The following is a 27,780-nucleotide window of genomic DNA, read 5'->3' as shown; positions in this document are numbered from 1 at the left end:
CTCAAGTCTAGGAACTAAATAGATTTTCAGTTGCACAGGTTGTTCTTCCAGTTTAAACATTTTCACAGAAAAAAAAAAAATTTCAGGCAAAGAAAACCAAATTCCAGATAAGCATGGTTCATTGTTTTTTATTTTACCTTCATCAAGGCAGGCAAAGTACAGATGCTGTACATTAAACACACATACAAGTCCCTCAAAGCATGTGGATTCCCACAGGCAAAGCATATTTGCTAAGCTCCACTCCTCTCTGAAGCATGTAACTGCAGCTAAATGTACAAAGAGCCATCCGCTGGTCCCACGTAGCCAACCCCAATGAGCAAGACGTCGATCAGCGTCCATATTCCCAGGCCCCCGAAGCTGAAGAGCTTGCCAAGGCCTTCTCGCCACTGGCCCAGGTAGAAGCGGTCTGCTCCAAACCCACCGAGGGTGATGCTGCAACAGCAAACAGGCCTGAAATGCATCAACAGCCCCCCAATTGCACCACCTGGGGCTCAGTAACCATGCTGACTCACATGTGTGAAAGGGCCTCAGATCAGCAAACCCTGGATGAGGACACAGCGATCACCTCACAAATGCACACCACCAAACAATCACAGGCAAGAAGACTGCTCACATGTCAACAATGAACACACATGAGCTGTAATGAAATCTAATCCTTCTCTTTTGAAGAAAATCTAGCTTGCTACTTTTTTAAGTAGCAAAAAGCTGGTGCATCTGGGAGGGCAAAGCAGGGCTAGTCTACCAGACCAGCAATGTGGAGGCTGCAGGAGCATCTCAAGGCAGCCAGCCAGCTAGCTGGCTGCTTCATCAAGTCTGGACCTTTGTCAATCACCCATGTAAAAAAGCTCTGCTAGGAAAAAATGAATTTTAAGGTTCCTTCAAATTCTAGCATCTAACAATATTCAGACAACTTCTCATTGTTTTTCTTTTAAAATTTTTATTATGGAAAATTCTAAAACATACACAAGTAAAAAGAAGGCAAACAGCATCCATGTTTATTGTTGTTGTTTAGTCGCTCAGTTGTGTCTTGACACTTTGCGACCCCATAGACTGTAGCCCACCAGGCTCCTCTGTCCATGGGATTCTCCAGGCAAGAATATTGGAGTGGGTTGCCATTTCCTTCTCCAGGGGATCTTCCCAATCCATGGATCAAGCCTATATCTCTTGCATTGGCAGGTGGTTTCTTTACCGCTGAGTCACCTGGGAAGTCCACGACCCAGCCCCAATAATTATCACCATGTGCCCACCCTGGTTCATCACACCCTTTCCTTCCCACCCCAACCCGAGAACCATGAAGCAACTGCCAAGCATCATCACATTCAATATTCTGCAAGAAACCATGTTGAGCCCAAAGAACTCTTACTGTTTAAAAGCCAGCTGTGAAACGTGTCATAGTAATTTAAGATGTTCACAATGAGGGGGAGACTGGGTGAGGGGTGTACAGAACTCTCTAGCTTTGCTTTTACTTTTCTGTAAATCTAAAATGAATCCAAAATAAAAAGTTTGTTGGGAAGCAGAAAGTCAGGTGTTATTTTCAACGTGAACTGCTGTGTCAAAGACGCTGGGCAATCTCACCTTCGCTGTGTCTGACTTTCTGTCGTGGCCCCATCTTTTCACTTTCCAGGGAGACTTCCTGCCAGACAGGACCCTTCACCTTCCTAGCCAGACCCTCAAGCAGTGGTCCCCAGATAGAGGCAATACCTGGAGGTGCTACTGACTGTCACCACTGGGGTAGGAAGACTTGTAAACAACACCCAATAAATGGAGTCGAGAGAGGATGCTACACACCCTACTCTCACAGGACACCCCACAACCAAAAATTCTTGGCCCAAACATCCACAACAACAAGGCTGAGAAGCCCTGCCCAAATCCCACCATACAGTCCCTGGGCTCTCACCCTAAACCTCCAACAGCAGCTGCACAACTTCTGAATCAGGGACCATTTAGCCAGCAGCCCACCTGCCCTTCACTCTGGTGGGGGTGGGGAGAACTGCTACAATTTTCTTTTCAAACTGCTGAAAAGTTTAACAAATACAAGTATATTTTTATGTAAAAATTAAGTCTATAATTATGCTCAAATAGTGGAATTACAGGTGATTTTCAACATTTATCTTTGTCATTTTTGTTTTTTCTAGTTTTCAATACTGAACATGTAGGTTTTTTTTATGATTTAGAAGGAAATTACTGAAAATTAAAGACAGTCATAAGCCTAGCTACTTTAAATAGTAGGCAGCACATCACTGACTCACAGTACGCTCATAATGGGAAGACTGACTGGTTCTAATGAGCTCCAATAAAGACTCGAGTCACCTCCAGAACGTGCAGGCACCTTGGGAGGAAAGCCAGCAATACGCCACCAAGCTCCACAAAGATAGCGGTCTGACCACCTCAACGGCCCCCGGCAGCACAGTCCCTGTGGTTTACCCAACGCGTGGCAGGGCCTGAGAGAGTAGGAGAGGAGCGCAGAAGAGCCCAAAAGCCACAGCAAATGCCCAGTGGTGTCTCTGCTCACTGGGAACAGTGCTTACCTCAGAGCCAGGGCTGTGGACCACTTGTATCCTCCAGTCCAGTTGCAATAGAGCATCTTCAGAAAAGTGCGATTACCTAAGGGAAATACACCACAATGAAACAAGGGTATAAAAATACTCTGGCACAGAGACTAAATTATAGCTGGTGGTCTTATAATTTATAATCTAAAAAGACAACTCTCTTCACAAAAATAAATGTTCACTACCTTGAATGCTAAATAGAAAGCCCTAACTGTCCATGAGCACAGGCTTGTGAGGAACACAGGTTCATGAGGACCACAGCTTGAAGAAGGTGAACCACCCCACCTGCTGTCAAGGTGTGGATGATGTGGGGGTGAACAAGACAGACAAACCAGGCACCGGGAGGGGAGAAGGCCATGCAGGACCGACACATCTCATGGACGCAGGCCACAGATGGCCCGGGGATCCTGGGACATCTGACTGTTCAAACTGGAAAAAGTGAGTCTGACTCCACCTCACACCATACACCAAACCAATCCTGGGGAACTAAAGACCTAAATGTGAAAGGCCAAAGTTACAACTTTTAAAATAAAGTACAGGAAATCATCTCTGTGAATCTGGAGCAGGGAAAGGCTTTTTGCAACAAAAAAGGGCTAACTATGAAAGATGAAAAACCAACTAACTAAAATTTTAAAGTTGTGTTCAAAAGAGACCAAAAGAAAGTGGGGGAAAAAGTTAAAATCCAGAAGAGGATTTTAGGGCCATCAAAGATTACTATCCAAAATACAAAAGAATTCATAGAAGTCTGTAAGAAAAAACAAAACTTAGGGACAAGTATTGGAGAGGATGTGGATCCTCACTAACAGCTGTGCACCACTGGCGGGAGTGTGAACAAACACAACCACCAGGAAAAGAACACATGCCAGAGGGTGCATACCAGACACACCCCCTTACACGTGTGACAAGAGACACAGACAAAAGCTTTAAGGGCACCACAGTTTGTAAAAAAAGAAAAAGAAAAAAAAAGGTAAATAGTCCAAATACATTGGAGAGCAGATAAACTATGATACAATCTTATAACAGGTTATTATAAAGAAGTGAAAAAAGAAAAGGACAAGCTGAAGAATCTTAGAGCCATAATGATGAAAAGAAACAAGTCCTAGGAGACCATAAACAGCCTGCTACTACTTCACACAGTTCTGAGACATGCATTACTGAATAATATACCACACTGTATTCTAGCACATATATGGGACAACTATAAAAAACTTAAAGGAAGGGACTGGGATCATAAGAAACCTCAAAAGGGTGTCACCCCTAAAGAAGAGGCAGCAAACACTCTGGTAGTTTCGATGGCATCACATGCTTTGGCTGTTAACCTGGGGGAGACTCAATCACACATTATGCTTTACACCTTATATATTTTTATTTTATGAAGTACTACATTTTAAAAGATAAGAGAACTGGCATAACTAAAACATGCTGATAAACATTTCTGACTACACAATTGAAACTTAATTTTCAAACTTCAGTGATGGTTCTGCAAGTACGCCTAAAGAAGAGCACTCTACCCAGAAGCCTCCCTCAGTCAACCTACCCAGGCAGTGGATGTGGTCCCGCACAGTGCAGTTGGCTGCATAGCGTTGCCGAGGGCAGGACACCGCCCTGCAGTTGCTGGAGCTGAAGCACTCATAGTCAGCCTCCGGGAGTTGCCAGCAGAACCTACAGGTCATGTTGAGGACAAAACTCTTCTGGGATTTGAAGTCTGGATCCTACAAAGGACACAGAGCTATTCAGTCATAATCCAGTTTGTCAATATGTCAATAAAACTACATAGTTACAAGGCACAAGTATCAAAAACACTTCTATTTATGATCTAGGAGGAAGTAGCAGACAAACAGGTACCAAGCCAATATGTATGCAAAACAAATGCATATGCCATGATCTAGGATCATAAGTATATACCCAAAAATATATACCTAAGAAAAAATACCTAGATAAATGCACATCAAAATATCAAAGGTTATCAGGATAAGACTCATCACTGTTACTTTGGCTAAATTTTTAATAACACACATGCGTACTTATATAACAAAGAAGAAAGGAAAAGGCACTTTATGAAGCCCCAGAGACACAAGAGAGCTGACAGGGCAGATGAGTCCCTCTGCTCAAAGTACTGTGCAGTACATGGGAGCCCGGACCCAGCTGGACGCTCCTGGAGGAACAGCCTGCCTACCGGGTCTCAACTCTTCCTAGGAGTCCCTGAGGTCCTGAGGCCCAGGGCAGTCACTGCTGTTACACTCCCAGGAGCACCCGAGAGGACCCACCCACAGGCAGCCCCAGAAGACCATCCCCAACTCAGAAAGAACCCCTTGGCAAGGTTCAGCCAGTGCTATTGTGGCCCTGAGCCTCGAAACAAGTTTTCCATTTCAATTTTAAATTTGTTTTCTGCCTGTAAGAGCACCCCATGTGCTTATATGTTGCACATTTGGAAATTACAGGAAAACTGGTAACCTCGCCAGAGAGAAGCACGTCTAACCTTCTTTCATTTTTGCTTCCTGTGATAGTTTTACATACATGGAATTAAACTGAAAACATTTTGTATCCTTTCACCAGCACTTAATATTAAGCTATAAAACATAATTTTCAAAACTGTATTTAAATGGTAACACAATCACCTCTGGAAGTATCGTATTTACTAATTTTTTTTTTTGATTAATACAAAACCACTTATAAGGGCAGTATTCACGAGTAAGACACTCCTTGATTTAAGCAATATTATTGTAAATGTCTGCATATTTCTAGTGATGCATCTGTAACACGTTTCTTATCAACTGTTTTTTTTTTTAACACTGGGCAGTCAGTGTACATGGTACAAATTCTGGGAGACAAGAGGAGAGAAAGAGGTGGCTGGCCTGGCCCGGCCCTCAGCACTGAGCACAGCTGATCCATGCTGGTCTTCCAGGGAGTCTGTTCTATGCATGCGTACGCTTACATCGGATACACTTCTTCTTTTTCCAATTTAATGTTCCCACTGATAATTACTTTTCACTTAATTCTGTAGGTATCAAGAAACATCTCTGGAGTCGCCTAGTTCTTCTCAACAGCTGCAATAGCTGTATTTATTTCACTACACAGTGAGCTGCAAGTGAACTGCTCTTTCTTGGACATTCAGCTTGCTTCCAACCTTGCTGGGTGAACGATGCAACTAAGAATATTCTTAGGCATACTTTTGTGTATCAATGTGCAATAAGTAACACCTGTTAGATGAATTCCTAGATATGGAACTGCCAGGTCAAAGCTTACATGCATCTGTACATTTCAGAAAGGAAGAAAGTGAGGTCACTCAGTCGTGTCCAACTCTTTGTGACCCCATGGACTGAGCCTACCAGGCTCCTCCATCTATGGAATTTTCCAGGCAAGAGTACTGGAGGGGGTTGTCATTTCTTTCTCTAGGGGATCTTCCTGACCCAGGGATAGAACCCAGGTCTCCCACATTGCAGGCAGACGCTTTACCTTCTGATCACCAGGGAAGCCCACAGGTTTCAGAGATGAGACAAACTGTCTACCACAGGCTGACTAACCCACCCATCTACTGACAAGACACAGCAATGTTTGTCTCTAACACCTTCAAGAAAAGTGTTATCAAACTTTTTGACTGTTTTGCCAATATGACAGGTTTAAAAAAATGCACTAATTTGTATTAAACTATGAGAAAATTAAGCATCTTTCAAATACAAGTTGAAAGTCCACTTGTATTTCCTTTGCTATGAACCATGTGCTCATGCTCTAGCATCATTTTTCTATAGGACTGTCATCTTTTTCTCATTGGCTTTTTGGATGTCTTGATATATTATGAGTATTAGTATATTATTTGTCACATGTGTTAAAACTTTTTCATCGTTTGTCATTTATCTCTGGCCTTTATGCTTTTTAAGCTCATACAGAAACCTCTCATCTTCAGTAGTCAAATGTATAAATTCTTTCTTGTATAACTTCTAAACTTTATTTCATACTTAGAAAATTATTCCCCACTTTGAGATGATAACAAAACTCTCACACTTTCTCTGGTACTTTGAGATTTCATCTTCTCACATAAAATCTTGCATCTATCTGGAATTACTTTGGACAAAATAGGGATTCCACTTTTTTCCCATGGGTACGTGGGCACCCTAGCATTCACTAAGTCCACTTTCACACCACAAAAAAGTACAGACCCCAATAATAGCTCACCTGTGGTAAATACCTTTCCCTCTGTGACACAACTGTCATTACTGAGAATCCAGAGCCTACCTAAACGAATTAAACTTGCCTCACTTACACTAGCAGACTGAGCTCTCCTCCAAGTAACATACACAAAAACCATTTCTGTCAAGCACATCTTCAGCTGATGTGAACTGGCCTGGCAGTTTCCATTACAGCCGGATTTCTGCCCTTACTTCTATTTATATACATTATAAAACAATTTCTTTGACTAGTGTAATCCAGGTGAGATTCCCTTGGCCTGAGTCCCTACAAGTGCACATTAGAACAATAAGAGTTTATTTCCTTCTATTAATCTGAAGTTCAACACAAAGTGAGGGGAGGGAAGGGGGTGAATGCAGCAGGCGAGAGGATGAGTACTTGCATGTACACCTGCGATGGTCTTAAAACACCAAGGGAAGAACACGGGGCCAGCCCCAAATCACAGCTGCAGCACTCCTGGGACCCGCAGCTCCTGACAGCCAACTGTTTGACTGTTCTTCGTTTCTGAGAAGAAACAGACCACCAGATGCTCTTGAGATTACTTTCAAAAGCCACCTCTGGGGGTTGGGCACCTGATACTGTACAGGATTTGTGATGACCGGCTAGTCACGAAGCAGGTGAGATGGAAGCACTTGAGGTATGAGGGAAAGAGTGTTTCCAGGGCGTGTCTCAGCCAAGGGCTGAGGACGGACCCGGGACAGGGTCAGCTAGGAAAAGCCCCTCCCTAAGTTTTGTCATTTCTCTACCTTTGTTATTTCCCTTGTCCCCTGCTATTTTCTGAAAAATGAAACCACCTGTTTTTTTGGAACACCTAAAGGAGGAAGAAACTGAAAACTAAGTTTCACTCAAGAACCAGCTGTGCGAGATGAATGTCTAAAACATGAAGGCAAACAAAGTAGACTCATTCTGGGAAAAGCACCCCTCAGCCATCTGGGTTTTCTTATTTTCCACAAGGTACCTACTACGTGCCAGACTTACTAAGTATGTGATTTCAAAAGCCGTCAAATAGGTTTTGTTATTAGGTGAGTAGAGAAAAAATTCTATTTAAGATAACACAACAAAGACTAACTGATAATCCAAGGGCAGTCATGAAGACTACCCACCAACTAGCTTAGTTTTCCAGCGCAATTTCAAGAGCAACACTGATACACGAAAATGACAAATACTGAAGTTTACCAATACTACATCCAGATGCTGAGGCCACATAAAATCTCATGCCCCCTTGGAGTGAAGCCTCCCTCAGGCCCTCTCCTGATACTGGACTTCAGGAGAAACAGAAAGAGCCTGGGGCAGGGGGGGGTGAGGGGGAGAAACTTTCTAATCTAGCCCTCTGCAAACAAGGCTCCAAAGGACAGATGGGCCTTGTTCAAGTGAGAATCACTGGGTCAATGGAAACCCACTAAAGAGAACATGACCTAGAATCTATGTTTTCTTGACCACCTCCCACAACAAGGGCTCCACAGAAACACTTTAGGAAAAGATGCTCTAGGTCCATCTCCTGATTAAACAGGAGACAGATGAATAAATCTCAGAGCTGGTCCTGGCAAGGCCAAGAGTAGACACTGTTTTGTTATTCATTTCTACTCTCTGTCTCATCCAGATGCTGGGACTACAATAAAGTGTGCAGTAATTTACCTGGTCAAACCATTCAAGAATGCACATATGTGAATCTCCCTGACCTGGTCACACTCAGCAGGTGTAGGGCTGCCTCCAGGAACCAAGCTCTGAAGCAGGTGTCCTGAGAGCTGTCAACATATCAGCGACAGGCTGCAGTGTGACAGCTCTAACAAGGTCATTGCTGATGCACAACAGTGGGTGCCCTTGAGCCTGTTCTATGCCCCACTTGTTATAACCAGTCTGACAGTTCCTTCAGTTTAGTCTTATGTCAGAAAATTGCTATCTGAACCCTTACACCAAACCTTGCTGGGAGACGGAAGTTTCATCTGATAAAGTGGACTTCAATCCTCAAATCTTACTTTTAAAATGTAGAGCACTTTCTCAATTTTCCCCATGTTCATGTCTAAACTCTATTTATAACTCAAGCTTTACAGTGAGTTTATTAAGAATTCATAAGTTGCAGTACTTACAACACAGGTAACAGAAGGTTTGACTGTGCAGTCAAAAGTAACAGGCTTCCCATAGACACAGGAGAAATTGGTCTTGCAATCTATACAGTCTGCGGGAAGTCTGCTACACAGGCCATTGCTCGGACACTTCATCACATAAGGTGGGATATCGGTACTTTCTGCAAGGGACGAGAGAGAAGCTTATTCTCTTAGAATACGGATTAGAATAACAGATGAAAGCAATTTTCCAAGGTTAAGGAACACAATCATGAGCATAACATACATATATGGTGCTAGTAATAAATCAGGACTGCAAAAAGTTTACTGTGTTACAAGATGAAAAAACAAAGGCTTATGGATGGTAAAGTTTGTTCAAGATCACAGAGGGTAGATAGAACTGCAATCAGAATCCAAATTTCTCCGTTTCCAATCCACTGTGCTTTTCACTTGAATTCACTAATTTTTTTTTTTTTTTTTTTTTGAATTCACTAATTTTTAAGTGACGCCACTGACCCTCTAACAGAATCAGTACAACAAGGAACCACCCCCAGAAGATATACTGTCATTGTTACACATTGCTACTTCCACAAGCCACAATCTTCAAGGAGTATACAGTTTTACACTACCAAAGTACAAACAGTTCTTTATATTAGCAACTTATTCAGTGGGTTACAGTTCTTTTTTTCCAGCCAGACTACCCAGGAGTATAATATATTCCTATGAGTTAAGAGATGACCAAAACTGTAAACACTTTTCTCAGGAAGGAAGAAAAGCTCTCAAAAAACATCTGAGAGAGTCAAAAATTCTTGGCTTTCTCTATAAAATAATCTATGTTTTAAACTCAAGTATGCTGATGTTCTTCTAGCAGACTTTAATAGAAGGAATAATATATGGCTACTAATTTCAGTTCACTGAAATAACGGAACTCTACAGGGATGAAACTACAGAGAACAAGGTTTCGTTCAGCAAAGCACACTGACACTCATTTAAAACTGGTCCTACTTAAAGTCACTATTAAGTGGGCAATGATGCAAAATATTAGAGTACATCATGCAAAATGCCGCGCTGGATGAAGCACAAGCTGGAATCAAGACTGCCGGGAGAAATATCAATAACCTCAGATATGCAGATGACACCACCCTTATGGCAGAAAGCAAAGAGGAACTAAAGAGCCTCTTGTTGAAAGTGAAAGAGGAGAGTGAAAAAGCTGGCTTAAAACTCAACATTCAAAAAACGAAGGTCATGGCATCTGGGTCACTTCACGGCAAACAGATGGGGAAACAATAGAAACAGTGAGACTTTATTTTTGGGGGGCTCCAAAATCACTACAGATGGTGACTGCAGCCATGAAATTAAAAGACGCTTACTCCCTGGAAGGAAAGCTATGACCAACCTACACAGCATATTAAAAAGCAGAGACATTAATTTGCCAACAAAGGTCCGTCTAGCCAAAGCTATGGTTTTTCCAGTAGTCATGTATGGATGTGAGAGTTGGACTATAAAGAAAGCTGAGCACTGAAGAATTGTTGCTTTTGAACTGTGGTGCTGAATAAGACTCTTGCAAGTCCCTTGGACTGCAAGGAAATCCAACCAGTCAATCCTAAAGGAAATCAACGCTTAATATTCATTGGAAGGACTGATGCTGAAGGTGAAACTCCAATACTTTGGCCACCTGATGTGAAGAACTGACTCACTGGAAAAGATCCTGATGCTGGGAAAGATTGAAGGCAGGAGGAGAAGGGAACGACAGAGGAAGAGATGGTTGGATGGCATCACTGACTCGATGGACACGAGTTTGAGCAAGCTCCGGGAGTTGGTGATGGACAGGGAAGCCTGGCATGCTGCAGTCCATGGGGTCACAAAGAGTTGGACACGACTGAGCAACTAAACTGAACTGATGCAAAATATCACTTTTTCCTTTATTGTTTTGTTCCTATTACTACTGAGGCTGGAGGATGGACACTTAGAATCACAAAACCAAAATGTCTCTGAAGCCCAAAAGGTTAGTAATTTGCTCCAGCTTCCAGCGGCATCACCAGACTTAAAGCCAAGTCTCAACCAGTCCCTCGGGGACTTCCCGACCGCCCCTCCCCCCCCCCGCCCCATTTCACACAGCCCTGGGGGGGCCTTTTAATACCCAACATCAGGATCAGGGTTCAAGAAGCAGAAGAAATTTTCTTAAGAGAAAGGAACATTGGTTGAAGGTAATCTTGATGGGTGAGGTGAAAAAATACTACAAATAAACAGATGGGAATAAGAGCCTGGGACTGGAAAGAGACGAGGCCGGAATGTAGAAAGGTATTGAAATACCGAGACTGTCTACAGAAAAGGTCTGTGCATCTGTCTTTAGTTCACATAACCTAAAATGCAATTAATAAAATGTTCAAATATGGAAAGTGAAACTCGCTCAGTCGTGTCTGACTCTTTCGCGACCCCACGGACTGTAGCCCGCCAGGCTCCTCTGTCCACGGGCTTCTCCGGGCAAGAATACTGGTGTGGGTGGCCATTCCCTTCCCCAGGGAATCTTCCCGACCCAAGGACTGATCCCGGGTCTCCTGCATTGCAGGCAGACTCTTTACCATCTGAGCCACCAGGGAAATGATTTCATATTCTACAGGAAATGTTCGCCAAAAAGAGAGAGAAGACTAGATATAAACACACACATTTAGGAACAAGGAAAATGCCCGGTACCTGCCGCCCTGGGCGCCGCAGTGAAGGTCCGTGTGGGGCCCGGGTCCTTGATGGCCTGCGGCAGCGGCTGCGAGGGCTCCTCGCTGAAGGACCCTGCGACCGGAGAGACGGAGACCTCAGGCGTTGCGGCTGCGCTCCAGGCTTCAGCAGCCTGGGCAAACCTGGCGGCCTGATCGCCCACGAACTGAAGGGGAAACCCAACGAGATCGACACTCGTCCCGGTCTGCGAGCACCTGGGACCAAGCGCGGGGCCGGGACACAGCTCCACGCCCCCGGCCGAGCCCCCGGGCCCTCCCAGTTCCAGGCTCTCGGCTTCGGGTCCCTGAGCGAGCCGAGGGGCGGCGGCAAACCGCGCCGGACTCGGCCGCGGCGACCCGCGCCCTCCTCCCGCACTCTGCCTCCGCCTGCGGTCCCGGAGCCCCCTGCCCTCAACTCACCGCCGCCCGACAGGATGTAGAACTGTGAGAGGAACAGCACCACACGACACAGACGGCAAAGAGCCCGCAGCTGGATCACCGGAGCTGCCATCTTGCCGGCGCGCTCACTTCCGGCCGCGCGGGAACGCGCGAGGGGCGGGACGCCGGCGCGCGCCGAGGGGGCGGGTCCGGACGGGGCCACAGCGCCGGCGCAGGCGCGGCAGCCCTGCCACGGTTCTCCGCGCTCCGCCGGCTAAGGCTGACAGGTACCCCGGCGCCACCTGCCCCTGGAATAAGAGGCTCACCTTTCCCCTTGTGGCTCAGCTGGTAAAGAATCTGCCCACAATGCAGGAGACCTGGGTTCGATCCCTGAGTTAGGAAGATGTCCTGGAGAAGGGAAAGGCTACCCACTCCAGTATTCTAGGCTGGAGAATTCCATGGACTGTACTGTCCGTGGGGTCGCAAAGAGTCGAACACGACTGAGCGACTTTTACTTCACTTTCTCCCTCCTGAGGGATTGAGGGCAGAGGTGGACACGTTTGGGAAGTTGGCCACTGTTTACCTGTGACTGGATCTGTACTTCAGAGACAAAAACTACTGTGCGCTCAGCACCGTGCAGAGATCTGACGAATTTACGGTTCGTCCGACTGAAAAGCTGCTTGTGTACAGATGCGGCCCAGACTGCTCGGGAAGGACTCGAGGTGTGCCCGGGGGACCCGAGGCCCCACTCCGCGCCACCCCGGGGCCCGGCCAGCGTCCCGCCCCGAAGTCTAGCCAGTCCCTAGAGACGCTCCTCGAGGACAGAGAGAGGCCGACTGCCCCGTGGCGCGGGTCTCAGGCCCCCAGGCCGTCCGGAGGAGGCCCAGCTCGGGAAGGGAGCTGCTCACAGGCCGCGGCGACCCACACGTGTTCCTGCCGCAGCATCCTTCGTCCTGGGCCGCGCATAGGCCTCCCTCTTCGCGCCCACCCTCCACCAGACCGTCCGGGTGGGTAGTCCTCTCACACCCCTTCCCTCACTAGTACATTTGGTAAATAAAGAAATCTATCGAATAGTTCTTGGCTTCAATAAAAGTTGGCTTTAAAAGTTACATTACACAACCTGCAGCTTCTAGCATCTCACAGTTGTGACCCTTGAACCACCTCGGGGAGAGGGGTACAGGGGGAAACCCACATATAACTTAGAGCAGGCCCTCCAAGTTCAGTTCTTCCACCTGTCGCGGGTAGGATCCTGTACACTCTAGTACTTACTATTGAAAAAAAATGTGTTAGTTGCTCAGTCGTGTCTGACTCTTTGCGATCCCACGAACAGTAGCTGCCAGGCCCCTCTGTCCATAGGATTTCCCAAGCAAGAATACTGGAGCGGATTGCCATGCCCTTCTCCAAGGGATCTTCCCAACCCAGGGATCCAACACACATCTCCTGCATCCCAGGTGGGTTCTTTACCGCTGAGCCACCAGGGAAGCCTACTATTGAAAAAAACCCATGGGAATGTGGACCCATACAGTTCAATTTGCTGTCATTCACGGTCGACTATTCTGTCCACCACCTCTTCAGGAAGCTAAATGACCAGTGTGTACAGAAGAGAGCGGGTTTTAAATCTATTTCGAATTCCAGAGCACATAGCAAATAAAGACTGATGGAATGCAAGCTAAATTCACTATTGACATAAAGCCGTTTTAATATGGTTCTAGGAAGCAAGGTATTCCTCTCAGTTAAAATCAGATAGCCATTTGAGCCTACAAGTCAATGGAACGTGATCCCATCAAAAGAGCAATTTAATTGTAGGGGAGCAAATTATTATGGTAAAAACCCATAGGTGTAACCCTGGAAGCACTATGTAATACATTTTGAATTTTTTTCCTATAAGTAAGGTTCAACTGTCATTTAGAAGCATTAAAATGGCAACTCATCCTACAGTGGAAACTACAAAAGATTACACAACACCGAATTTCTTTGAGTTTAGAATCCTTTGTTAGTAATCCAATATTTTGTACTAGCTTCTGTTGTGATTGTAGGTTAGCTAAAACAAATTGACTCTGATTTTGAAAATAAAGTTTCAGTGTGAACTTTAGTAAAACTTCAGTTAAAAAAATACCTGAGACATAATGTTACTAGAAAATAAGATTTTTCCCCATTCAAAAAGCTTTGCAGACTTTTATTTGAGATTTATCTTTTGGAAAATCACAGTTCTTAACAGTAACATCTCATATTGTTTATTTCCTAGTATTTCTCTCTCGATGAACATTTTCCCATTTAAGTTTCTCAAGACATTTAGGAAATTTAAAATTTCCCACCCTTGTCCTTTGTCTGTAGACACATGAGTGAATCAGATTTTGTGGGTATCAACCACTCAGTTCCTGACTCGCTTCTCACCGTGCCCAGCAGCAGAGCTGACAATGGGTTCCAAGTTCTTAGAGGTACTAATAGTAATTAGGGAAAATGCAAGCTTGGGGGTCAAAATGAGGTTACACAGACTGCGCACAGGGAAAGGATGTCAGAATTCTTCCTCAGCATTCAGGGTACGTGACTGCTTGAGATTCTTCAATTTATCAATGGCAGAAGTTACTGAGATCTCCCCATGAATTTTGTTGTCTCTTGTTCGAACATTTACAGCATTATTTGTTTCTTCCTTTTCTCCAACCACTGTAGAAAACAAAGGGAAATAAATCTATTTTAAATCAACGCTTTACTAAATATTAAGTCAGCAGTCACATGGCCTGTGTCCCATTGAGTTTCCTTCTTAGTACAAATCACCAAATACCAATCTAATGTCCATGGGTCATCCACTGAGAGTAAGTTTCTGGAGACAAGGAATGACGTCTAATCCCACTGGTCTATTGTCCATTTTGGAGAACACCTGTGGTGTTTGTGGGGTACCAATAGCAGCAGATAGCTCCTACAGACTCCCCAGCTCCACCTGGCACACTTGATGAATCAGGGTGGGCACCAGATACAGGTCAACCAGCTGACAGAATGTTCTAGAATATAAGTAAAAGGTCTGTTCTCACAACCCATACTGTGAGATGATGCAGAATTCTGCAGTCATGTGTCTTGCCACCTGGAAAGAAGACACTGGCCATCAAGGAGGGTGGAATAAGGTAGATCAAGGAAGCATAAAGAACCAGAGCAAAAGGGAACAGAAATGGGGAGAAATGGTCCTGGTCAGGGTGGAGTTCCCTCCTGTCCCAGTTACTTCTCGAATTCTACCTTCCATGGCATGACACTCTGACTCCCAATACATTTCATCATGTCTAAGCTAATGTGAAATCTTTGTCACCGTAAGAAGTCTGACTGAACCATCACCAATACCCATTATAAACACCTTTGATGACAAACTGCCCACAGGACCGCCCTCTGCATATTTATTTTGCCTTCAACAGAAACTTTCAACTTAACAGGAGATAACAACATTGTGCCCACAGGCATGTCAGTATCTGTCTCCCTTGGTTTTAAATTACTCTTACAGTCAAAATTTTAGATTCAACATCTAATTGCTCCTGTTCTTCAAGGACATTTTATTTTTTCACTTAATTCTTTTCTTTTGATCATCTTAACTTTGGAACTTTCCCTACTCATTACTTGAATCCTAAAGAGTTCTAATAAACCAGAAAAGCAAAAGCATTTCAGGTCTGTCACTTGGCTGAAACATGAGGAGTATAATTCTACTGATAAGATCATTTATATAGTTTTTCCACTGTTGGTTTGAGATATTAATTATTGCTAGTAATACTACACCACAGGATGCACATGAAATTTCCTAAGTCTTCTTCCAGCAAATTACAGAGTATCTAGCCAGGAACACCACAGGCTTTTCTTTGTGTTTAAGTATTCATAATCAAGCAGTTATACCATATTCTTTCTTTTTTGGTGAGGGTTTTTTTGGGGGGGAATTAAAGTGGAAAAAACAAGCATTTGGGAAAATATATATAAATTTAGATTACCAAAAATAAAATTATACTGAGCCAGCTGTGCATTTCGTATTTTGTTATTTAGTGTACAACCACGATCTAAGTCAACATCAGCCATGAATCCTTCCTCAAAGAAGCCACTGGATATCTACAAGACAACGAGACACTTTCATTAGTACTCTGTGTAGGGTAGGATAGTATGGTAGCCAGCCTCCAAAATGAGCCCCAGCATCCCCTCCACCCAGTATTCACACCCTGGTGTGTCTCTTCCACCTGGTCCCGGTTGGTCCATTTGACCACAGTGAAGAGTGAGTGATGTCGCATAAGTTCTAAGATGAGCTTAAAGGGCTGAGACCACTTCCCTACCTGGGACCTTTGAGCTCCCAAGGGCTGTGGCCTCACCAGGCGCCCGGGCCAGAGCCCACCAGCCATGATGGCTCAGATCCTGCGCCACAGAAACTGTGAGATAATACATGCCTGTTTCTTTGCTCCAAAGTGCCAAGTTACACAGCAACAGATAATATAAGTATTCTTCCCTAACAGAGCCGCAAGGAAAAGGGTAACTATGAGATGTTTTAAAACACCAATTTCTCAAAAACAAGATATAAAGTATCTCTTATACAGCTACATAGACTTGTCTCAGGTGTTACTGAAAACATGGGATGGTAAATATATGTATTAGTTATGTGATGTTTTAAGGCGTGAATAACATTCCAAGTCAATGACATTCACTGACCACATGCCAAGATTATGCACTTTAAACATCTCTGATGTTACCTGAAGTGCGTATTTTTCACAAGTTGGCCCGACAGGGATGACCATCACCTGACGAGGAGACAGCCAGAAAGGCCTGGAAAAGGTAAGTAATATGTATGCTTCAAAACGACCATTTATTACAAGATTAAAAACTGACTGAAGACTTTTTTTTAAAGTAAGACTTCACATGAGAGCAGGTTCAGAAGAGAGAGGTGTAAGTCAAGCAAACTATATGGAAAAGCAGTTGAGGAGACAACAGGGGAGACGGGGCCTTCTGATTGGAAGAGGAGGGGAAGACAGGCTGGCAGCCAGGTGAAAGACCTAAACATCACTAGCCATCTGACCCGGCAACTGCTCTCCTGAGCATCCACCCCAGGGAAGTGGAAACATGTTTGCATGAACGTGTTTAGCCCTGCATGCTAAAATTTACAGCAGTGTTCCATATCAGAGCACCAAATGCCCCAGTGCCCTTCAGCGAGTAGGTGCTCAACTGTCACCACATACAAACACTGACAGAAGTGATAGGGGGCTGAGGACTAGGGCTTGAGACACCTCGGACAGATCCCAAGGCAATTCCATCCAAGGAGTGGAAAAGCCGGTCTCCACGGCTGTGTGCTGAGATTCCAAGCCTGTAAGACTCTGGAAATGACAGAATTATGAAGGTGCAGACCAGATTAGTGGCTGCTGGGGATAGGGACATAGTAGAGCAGGAGGTGTGTGGGGTCCTTGTAAGTAACGGACCTGTCCTATCCCCTGACCAGCGGGTACACAAATTCACTCGTGTACAAGTGTGAGATCTGAACACTTCTACTTCCATCTCGGGGTGTCTTCTGCCAGCACTCAGCAGGTGTCCAAAGGCTTGCAGCATAAACTGTGGAGGGTGTGCACAGCAGCTCCATGGGAAAGTGTGCCACCCCATCTCCAGATCCCCTAGCTCTACTGCTCTTGTGAAAGACCCACCATCTCTCACTGTGCTAACTACTTACAATGGAATCAACTGGAAAGAAATACAAACAAGTTAACTCACGCTTAGGATGCACACACATTCATATCTATGCCTGTACCTGTAATGGCTTGGACACCCTGTGACACCTCAGTATGTTTCTCTAAGATCACAAATAAAATCTCAGAGACAGACACAGACTCAGGTGATACCATCCTTGTGGACAGTTTTAAGTGATCAAATCTACATTTTCCAGCCTAATTATCTCTAAATCTGACCTTGCAGCCAAAGCAATAACTAGAGCCCACACATCAGTGTAACTCATACCTCTAGCCGTTCTTCCCTGGGGGCACAGAGGGTGACCAGATGAACCACTCAACGCTGCCCTCAGGGAGTTCACCTGCCCCTCCATCCCCATGTGGGGCTGCCACTGCAGACAGCCTCTGGCTTTGGGGCCACATGTGACCCAGGTCCACGTATCTCCTCCCAAGTCAGTGGTCACAGGGCTGTGAGTGGAAGAAAGGAGAGCAGGACAGCCACCGGCAGTGGGGGGCGGGGGGGGAGGTGTGCCCTGGAGTATGGCCCACATGTGTTCCAGAAACCAGATCTTTGAAGGTTAGACACACATGTGAAAAGGCTACTCTCTCATTTCACCAAGTTCCCAAAAAGGTAAATGACAGGGTTATGCCATTCTGCCTTTGTTTTCTTTGTTTTGTTTCCTAGTCTGGCAGATGCCACAAGAATTTTTTATTTGCTCTTTGGACACTTGCTAATTATAAGGTAGGAGCCATCATTTTTTTTCGTATTAATTTTATCTTTAGACATGTCTTTAAAGAACAGGAAACATGTAGCTTTCCCACATCACTCACCATTTTCCCCCATAGTTTTCCAAGAGAATGGCTATCATTCTTTCCAGTGACCCCAAAATGGCTTGGTGAATGATCACAGGGTTCTTCTTATCGTCCCCATCCTTACTGAAAAATGAAAATTACACATGTAATATTCTCTTCAGACACAGGAATAACTTTATCTTCTTACCTTTTATTTAAAAGTTATTTTTCCATACTAGGTAAAACAAAAGATTCCTCATGAATTATCTTTAAACATAAATGTGCCATGCATTAATTAGAAATAAAGGGTTTTTTTCTTTCAAATTATAGTATCTTTAATAAACCAAAGGGAAATGAAATATATCATCTAGGGAAAAGGAAGGTAATATTAGATCACTATTTCTATCACAAGTCCACTGATTATTCTAAACTACCAGCTTTAATCTAAGTTACCAGTTTACCCATACCAACAGGCAATCTAACAAATCACATTTTAAAATTAACGTTATTTTGAACTATGGCTTACTCTACCAGTAATTTGTTGAAAAATTATCAAAGACATTGAAAAAATAAAATGTATTTCTGTATTCTGTTAGAATACATTTGTATTCTATTAATTTGGGTTAATGGTATGACCACAGTGGCTGGCAAAAAATTTACCAAACTTGTCTAATTAGTATAACATAGTCATTAGTTATTAGAGAATATTGAGAACATATACAAAACTAGAGAGCACTGTATAATGAACTCACATATAACCCTTTCTCAGCATCGGCAAACATCAGCTCACAATCCACCTTGTTTGGTCCAAACGCACCCACTCCGGACACCACCAGCTGTAAACACACTGCCGTGCCACCCTGTAAATGCTATGCCCTTACATTACATTCCAAAATGTTCCTGGTCTAATTCCCTATACAGACCTGAAACCTTCATGACCTGCTCCTTATATTGGAGGATTCTTCCCCCTCTTTCAAAAAAGATGTAAAAAGCAAACTATGACTGTTAACTGTAATGAAGTAACTCATTCCAAGATCTGTGCACACTCTTCTCAGGAAGATAAATGTTTTCACAATGCTTACAAAGTTCTTAGGAGGAATTTTTATCTATAGGGTTTTAACAGCTAGTTACTACTAAAACTCATGTACGCACAAGCAAACAAAAACAGAGAGTCATTCACTGAACTCACTTCAGGTGAGTTTTCACTGGATCTCATCCCTGCCAGTCACCTCTGCTGAGGGTCATGGCAGACTGGTCAGAGCCAAGAGGAGCTTCTGGGTGGGGTGGGGGCCCGGGTCAGTCCTGCTCAGATACGTGAAGAAATGATTCACTCCACAACCTGGAACCAGTGTGGATGTTCCTGGATGTCATATAATGTTGTTTTGTGGAGGGAATGAAAGAGAAGCCACACAATCCTTTCACAGGCCTCGGGGTACCAGAAATTGCTGTCCTGTCATTTATTTTAAAAGAACTAAAATCGGGTCTAGCCTTAAGAAGGGCAAATAATGACCTAAACTTTGCTTACACAGACACAGTTTCAGGTAAACATTAAAATCAATATCAAGTTCCCCCAAATAATCCCAGTGGATTCAGCTGAAATTACATTAGATTCAAAGATACCCTTGAAGAGAATCAGTATCTTCATAATATTATTTTTTCCCATTCCAATAATGGGTATGAATCTTCATTTAAGTGACTTTTTGGCCTTTAATTAGGTTTTATAATATATACTTCACATATATATTATATATTTATATTTCTTGTTAAGTTTATTCCTAGATATTTGCTTGGTTTTTGTTGTTTTTTCTGAAATTTGTTTTCCATTGCATTTCCCAGTGGATTGTTTTTTAATATATATATGAAAGCAAATTGATGTTTGCATTGACCTTATTGCTAGGTACCCTACTTAACTCTATTATCAGTTTTAATTTTTCCTCCATCTGATCTTGTTGGATTTCTTGACATCTTAGCATCTACATATAGTGATGATTTTGTCTCTTTTTTCAATTTGTCTACATATCCCAGCACAACTGTGAGTAAAAGTACAAACAGGCTATTTGCCTTATTCTCAAATAGGTCAATATGTTATCATTATTTTCTAAATAGATGTTTTTTATAGTAATAGGAAAATTTATTTCCTTTCCTCTCACTGGAATGAACTACATTTTACCCAATGCCTTTCAGCACTATTGAAGGTAATGGGTGACAATATGCCTCTTCATGTTAAACCTTGCTTTCTTGGGTAGAAAACTTAACTTGATCAAGATAATGACCTCACTGCTCCTCCCTCCTTCTCTCCTCATATTTAAGCCACAACATCTCACACTGGTTCGGCTTCCAAAATAAACCCTGTATACCTCTACTTTTCATATTTCTACTATTACAGCCACCTTGTTATAACTGTCATCTCTTACCTGGTCTACAGACCACTGCTTCCACTTATGCTCTCCAGTCCCTGTCATCCACACAACACCTAGGATGATGGACGGATGGATGGATAGATGGGTGAATGGATAGGTGGTGCATGGATGGATGAGGATAGATATATGGGTAAACGGGTGGATGGATGCTGGCTTGCCTGATCTGCTTCTTCTCCACAAACCCTTTAGATGGCCAGCAGTATTCAAATTTTGTTAAACTAGTTGGGCCATTTCAGCATAAAGTCCCCCACTCCTAATTTTATTAATAGTAGGTTACTGGGGAAAGACGGTTTTGCAAATATAAACTCCAGACACAATCTTTTCTAAAAGGCCCAAATTTATTCTTTAAGGTTTCTGTGCCTTCCCCTTTACTCTCTGATAATTTTTACTCTTCTCATGTCCTGGTATAACTCCATATGAACACTGCAACCATTCCTTCAGCTCTTTACTTTCTCCCAGGACCTAACTCTGAGTGTAGTTCTATAACTATTAATTAATACACAACACAGGGAATCCAAAATGAAATTACTGTTGGTTGAACACAAACTGAGATCAACCCATAATATCATATGCTCTGGGGAGCTGGTGGTTGTTCATTTATTATAAGAATCTTACCAGGAAAATAGTCTAATAAAAATTATTAGATTTAAAATATGCCAATGATTTTTCCTTTCTTGCCTTAGTAACTTTTGAGTGAAAGAGATCTCAACACATTGTCTAAGCAACACTACATCTAAAATTGGACATGGTGAGAAGAGGAGCATTTAAAGGAAGGATGTTGTGATTTTGTCTAATTCAAGTCATGGGAATGTCTTTGAAAAGAAGCTGGCTCCAGGTGGAATGAAGTAAGCATGCTACACTCAGCACTCTCACTGGACACAGACATGGACCCAGGAGAGAACGAAAGGGCTGGGAGAGCTGAGTTATGCCCAAGAAGACCCAACTCTCAAGTGCCACCAAACCAGTGCTTAGGTTCTTGTAATTTTGTCTTCCCTTTTGTGAGGCCTGGACATAAAGACAGTCCACAACCAAAAATACACAGCCAGAAAAATAACAACTAAGTCTCAGAAGGAGCGGAGTGGGGGGTCCTGGGGTTTCCTTCTGTTTCTTTTTCCTGCTCTCTTCCTTCAGCCCCCAGCATTCCCATGGTGCACAGAGAGTAAATAGGCACCTAAAGCTCTGAGGCAGGGACCCTTCTGTCTGACCAGACGGCCTTGAGCCCAGGTGCACGGGGCGAGTCCCTGCGCTCACTCTGGCCCCCTGATGCCTGGTGTGTGACACAGAGAGTCTGGGAAGAGCGGTGGTGCAGGGAAGCTAACGCCCAGCCTCCTGGCCACGGACTGCAGAAAGGACTTCAGGAAAATCAGACAGCAGGGGGCGTGGGAGAGCTGCCCGGCCTCACCACTCACTGCATGTATAAGGACCTGACCCAACAGCACACAGAAGCCTTGAGCACCGAGCTGTGGGACCTGGACCTGGGGCGGCGCACACAGGAGAGGAGGCCCCACCGATGCTGAGATCCAGGAATGCTCGAGTCCCTCCTATGCAGTGATGGGTACCACGGGCCCCCACGGGCGTTGGATATGGACACAGAGGGCTGAGGACATAGTACATAGGCCGGGCGAGCTAAGCTGACATCGTAGCCACAGAAGGTGGGCTGGAAATCACAGCCTGAACCTGCCCAGGCACAGTGACTGCTAAAAACTCAATAATCTGCTTAGGACTGAAACAAAACCCAGGGCTTCCCTGGCGGCTCAGTGGTAAAGAATCTGCCTGCCAATGCAGGAGACACGGGTTTGATTCCTGGTCTGGGAAGATCCCACATGTTGCGGAGCAACTAAGCCCGAGCACCACAACTACTGAGCCTTGCTCTAGAACCCGGGGAGCTGCAACGACTGAAGCCCACATACCCTAGAGCCTGTGTTCCACAACGAGAGAGGCCATCACAATGAGAAGCACATGCACCATGGCCGAGAGTAGCCTTTGCTTGCTGCAACTAGAGGAAAGCTGGTACAGCAACGAAGACCCAGAACAGCCAAAATAAATCAATTAAAAAAACTGTTATAGAAAAAAGAAACAAAACACAGCGCCTCATAGTATAATATTAACAATATCTGGGATGCAGTCCAAAACTACTCAGCATATGCATCACCAGCAAAGTCACAATTCTGAACAGATTATAGAAAGGGAGTAAGAGTAACTTTGCAATGGGGAAACCTGGCAAATTCTATTTTACCTGAGCAATGGAGGTTAACATCACTGGTGACAAGTCACCTTGCTGCCACGCACACCCTTGACAGGAGATGCCGCCCTCAAAGGTGACATACAGCATAACCCCATATGTGTGACCTTCTGGGTAAGTGAAGAAGAGCAGGCCAGTGGCTGCTGGGGGCAAGTGGGGAGGGTGTGATCACAGAGGAACAGGAGTGTGTTGGTCTGATGAATCACAATCGGGGTGGTAGGCACTGCTCCACACAATGATAAAACTTACACAACTATACACACACACAGACACACAGAGACACACACACACATATACACGAAGTCGACTTCACTGTGTATTAAGAAAAAACTTTAAAGTTGTTTGTTTGCAGTGATGAAACGGCCTTTTCTCTCTGCTCTCCTGGGCAAACACCTTGTCCTGGAGACACAGACCCAGGATCAGCCTGTACAAAGCCCCTTCCTCCACCTCAGGGAGATGTCACCATCTGGGGTGTGTTTCTATATCCTCTGTTCACTGCTCTAATCTTCATCATCTCACTGACCAGGACCTGAGGAAACTAAGGCTGACCTCCAACAAGATAAGAAGCAAGTGAACAAATACTGAGTGTACTGTACACAGATGGACATTCACTGATGCTCGTTCTTATGTTGCTAAAGCATGAGTGACAGTATTTAAGACATCAGTCCTGTGTTATTCATCACAGTCACTTACCTCACATATGTAAGATTAAATCTTATAGGCAGCTGAAAGTCCAGCTGGATTGTAGCACATTGATGGTATCTGCCAAGAGCATCCTTGATTTCTATATCAATCTGTAAATTCAAAGATGTTTCCTTAGACACAGTTTTTACTTTCCAGTTTTACTCTTTTTGAGGCATACTGCCTACTTACTTTAGGACCATAAAATGCTCCATTTCCAGGGTTTATCTTCCATGGTTTCCCAAATTCCATCAAGCTATTCCGTAGATGCTGTTTTTTAATAAGAAGAGAACATTAGTAACTTCCACTTCATTGTACATTTTCTTTTTGTCCTGTAGCTCAAAATAGTAAGTCACTGTCAATCTTCACTACATTCCATGTTAGTTCCACTTGTTCTTACTGAGCCTCTCTTACAGTCAGTAAACTCTGGGTGAGGACACAGGAAGATGACTAAGATGGTGCATGCTCTCAAGAAACAGACACTTTAACTGGGGGAGAAAGGATCACTCACTGACATGTCCAGTGAATCCCAATGAGAGGTGGGGGGGAACTCAGGCTCATCTGCCCCTGCAGCCCCCCACCTCACACTCCCAGCCCCTCTCAGGAGGGACCCTGCATGGTAAAGGGCAAGCAGGCTCTGCCCTGCCCCTTGTGCACTCCGTTACAGGTGTAAGAAGACCTGGGGCGGGGGCAGGCTGTGCACCCTCTTTTGCTCTCCCCCATCTCTGTGCCTGCGGCTGGTGGGCAGCGCCCCTGGTGACCTATGGGGCGTGGAAGCGGGAGGCTCTCCATGCTCTGTAAGCCACATACAGTCCTTCCAGCCAGCTGGCAGTGGAGACACCCGTCCATGCTGACGGGGCCGGATGTGCACACGACAGTAGGGTCAGGGCACTCTGGGTCTTCTGGACACTCCCTCCCTGTGGAAGCAGCTTCTCTGGGTAGCATCCAGGCTTCTGTCAAAACAGCAGCCAGACTCCTGTCACTGTCCCTGTGCACTGGGACCCGAATGGTGACGCTGGGGGTGGAGCGCCCTGAGGGGGTGACCCTGGGGGTGGAGTGTTTCTGAAGGGACTCTGGTGCCTGTTCTCAGACAAAGCCAGGGCCAGCTACAGCAGCTGAGGGAGGGGGGAAGCTTCAGGGAATTAACATTTTTTTAAAAAGCCAGGTTTGGGGGAAGAGCATACGGTAGAAGCCTCTGAGGACACAGGGATTGGGAGGCGCGGCTGGAGAGGCCAAGGGTCAGAAAGCTTCGAGTTTATGCAAGATCTGGCCAGGGCTGGAACCTCTGCTCCTAGGCCTGGCTGTATACACTGCCCAGCACCCCTTCTCCCTGCCATCTATCTGTCCTGACCCACATAAGCCACATCTCTGGCTCCCAGGAGCACTGGGGTCTAGACTGTGGTACTTGCTGGGCTCCAGACACAGTTGTCTGCTTGTGGTGTGTGGGTGGGGCTGGAGTGCTCTTAACAACTCATTACAACTCTGGAAAGTAGCACATAGAGAGGCTGGGGTTAACCTGGCTCTGAGGAACTGAGGGACCTACATTGGTCCCACGGGCAGAGGTCTGACCAGAGCTGCTAAAAAACGAGCCAGAGGATTTCTTGAAAAACTTATGAAATTGGTTATTAGGAAGCAGCACTGAAAAGACTACAAACAAAAACCTGATATAAACTAAAGTGTGAAACAAATGTTAGGTATCGTTCTTATCAGTGTTTGAAGAAAACTGGATTAACTGTATTCTACAATTAGCACATTTATCCCAAACTTCCCAGTCTTTAATTTCCACTGCAAAGCATCACAACATCATGAAAGGTAAATGAAAGGTAACACTTTGCTTCTCCCTACCTTTTCAGCTTCATCCCATAACTCAATCTCTCCCAGGAAGTTTTCAGGTCTTGTTGACAAATTTAATTGAAAGCAGAAGCCAAATGTTGAGTAAACAGACTGCAGAAACTGCAAACACCCTTTTATCTCCTCTTCAATCTGAAATTAGAGCAAATGAGAAATTAAATCCATTTACAGCATTAAAGAAAATTCTTCCTGTCAGCTAGAAATAAAGTGCGATTTTATTGTGGAGGACAGTCCATGGCACTGTTCGCCTTGTTGTCTTTTTCTCACTGGAATATTCACAGGACACCTGCCAGATGCCCATATGCACCTCCAGGCTGCTGGGCCAGCACAGAACCGGGCAAAAATATAGGTGAGGGTGCCTCTCCATGTACATGCCACCCAGGAGGAAGAGCAGCTGGCCAGAGGATGTGATAGCCAAGCTGCACCCAGAGGACAGGTGACAGTCCTCCCATGTAGCCAGGGCGGGAACCCCTCTGAGCACAGGAAACATGGAGGGTGAAGGCCAGAGGACCAGAGGAGTGGGTGAGGGCAGGCCAGCCGTGGGAGCTGCCTGTGACCGGGCAGAAGGCAGAGACAGAGTACACAGGGTGGAGGCAGACCAGGGCTGGAGGAAATCCAGCGCTACCAGAGCCAGGATGAAGGCTGCACTTTTGAGCCAGCGACCAGTGAGAAGCAGTGCAGAGGAACAACACAGTTCACCATGATTGTTTGAATCCGGGAAACTGATCAGCAAGATGAGAAGAGCAGCCCATCTGGGAGTTTCTGGGATCCTTCAGGAGTGGGAGGCTGGTGCTAGAAACAAGCAGCTGAAACAGGGGTGGGCTGCATCTGCAGGACACCTGTCCTTGTTCACTAACAGACAGTGATTGCCTATGGAGTCAGCACTGCGCCGGATGCAAGGAAATGAGGAATGAATGAAATTGTTCAGGAATAACATGCTTAAGAAGAGCGATCAACAGGGCTTGTGATAAACTGGACATGAGACTTGAGAACCAGGCCTGGGTTCCTGGCTGGGGCTGTGGAGAGGGTGCTGATGTGTCGCTGAAAGGAGAGGACATGGGGAGAGAGGCAGAAGAAGGGCTGGCACCAGACCTGGCCTACATGAGGGTGCGTGTGATGGCCAAGCAGACACGTCCCCTGGAGGGCTGGGGTCTGGAGCTCACAGGGTCAGCTGAGACATGCAGCTAAGGTTATCGGAGGGACTGAAGACAGAGAGTGAGTGCAGGGTGAGAAGAGCAGGGCTGAGCTGAGAGGCCAAAAGAGGAGGAAGACGAGCACTTCTAAGTGTGAGCGAGATGGGGCAGCAAAAACATAGACACAGAGAAAGGGTACCAGCAAGGGTTGCTTCTGTCCTGTCACTGTGGATTAGGTTTGCAGATTTTCATCAGTGGAACCACATGTCCATGCTATTTTCTTTCAGTTTTTACACTCAGTGCTTCCCAGGTGATGCTAGTGGTAAAGAAGCTGCCTGCCAATGCAGGATACAGAAGAGATGTGGTATGATCCCTGGGTTGGGAAGATCCCCTGGAGAAGCAAATGACAACCCACTCCAGTATTCTTGCCTGGAGAATCCCATGGACAGAGGAGACTAGTGGGCTACAGTCCATGGGGTCGCAGAGTCAGACACGACCAAAGTGACTTCACGCACATAGCATTTATTTATTTCAAGGGCTTCCCAGGTGGCACTAGTGGTAAAGAATCCGCCTGCCAATGCAGCAGACACAAGAGACATGGTTTGATCCCTCAGGAAGATCCCCTGGAGAAGGAAATGGCAACTCACTCCAGTGTTCTTGCCTGGAGAAATTACATGGACAGAGGAGCCTGGTGTGCTGTAGTCCATGGGGTCGCAAAGAGTCAGACACGACTGAGCGACCGAAATTACCAGTAAATGATTATTTCGAGATCCATCCATGCTGCAGTGTCAGCAGCAGATCACTCTTTTTCCTGCTGAGCAGCTGTCCACTCTGTGGATGCACCACTGTTCCTTTACACACTCACCAGTCACTGGGCTGTTTCTACATTTCGACAACTTCAAACAAAGCTGCTCTGAACACGTGTACAGGTCTTTGTATGGACGTGTGCTTTGTTTTTCTCTTGGGAAAAGAAAAGGAGTAAGATGGCTGGGACATATGTAGGTGCATGTTTCCCTTTAAGAAACTGCCAAACTATTTCTCAGAGGAACTGTACCATCTTCAACCTCCACAACTGGTGAGAGGGAGATCTAGTGCCTCCACACACTCAA

The 27,780-nt window shown here is 45.0% G+C and overlaps 2 protein-coding genes across 3 annotated transcripts in view; both read right to left on the bottom strand.

Annotated features, from left to right (window-relative positions):
* Positions 1-112: 112 nt before the first annotated feature.
* Positions 113-12,089, bottom strand: TM2D3 (TM2 domain containing 3). 2 transcript variants are annotated; one of them, XM_043922233.1, is made up of 6 exons: positions 11,929-12,089; positions 11,492-11,584; positions 8,822-8,979; positions 4,087-4,261; positions 2,529-2,604; positions 113-450 (listed from the first exon to the last, which is right to left on the bottom strand). In XM_043922233.1, exons 1-6 carry the CDS (start codon positions 12,017-12,019, stop codon positions 267-269), a joined length of 777 nt encoding a protein of 258 aa, XP_043778168.1. In that variant the 5' UTR covers positions 12,020-12,089; the 3' UTR covers positions 113-266. The 2 variants fall into 2 exon arrangements, with proteins under 2 accessions (XP_043778168.1, XP_043778169.1); XM_043922234.1 differs by having other exon boundaries at positions 113-432.
* Positions 12,090-14,047: 1,958 nt separating this feature from the next.
* TARS3 (threonyl-tRNA synthetase 3) overlaps positions 14,048-27,780 on the bottom strand; it is a 42,200-nt gene continuing 28,467 nt past the window's right edge. Inside the window, exons 13-19 of the mRNA XM_043922562.1 lie at positions 25,533-25,670; positions 23,880-23,957; positions 23,700-23,800; positions 18,384-18,488; positions 16,593-16,665; positions 15,849-15,963; positions 14,048-14,550 (exon numbers count right to left, since the gene is read on the bottom strand). Of these exons, the coding sequence (XP_043778497.1) occupies positions 14,402-14,550; positions 15,849-15,963; positions 16,593-16,665; positions 18,384-18,488; positions 23,700-23,800; positions 23,880-23,957; positions 25,533-25,670 (759 nt within the window). The 3' untranslated portion in view covers positions 14,048-14,401. The remainder of the gene's footprint in view (positions 14,551-15,848; positions 15,964-16,592; positions 16,666-18,383; positions 18,489-23,699; positions 23,801-23,879; positions 23,958-25,532; positions 25,671-27,780) is intronic.

Source organism: Cervus elaphus, chromosome 13, assembly GCF_910594005.1.
Source record: "Cervus elaphus chromosome 13, mCerEla1.1, whole genome shotgun sequence".
NCBI lineage: Eukaryota > Metazoa > Chordata > Mammalia > Artiodactyla > Cervidae > Cervus > Cervus elaphus.
The sequence above is the reverse complement of the archived record's forward strand: the minus strand, read 5'-3'. Positions and strand labels throughout refer to the sequence as shown.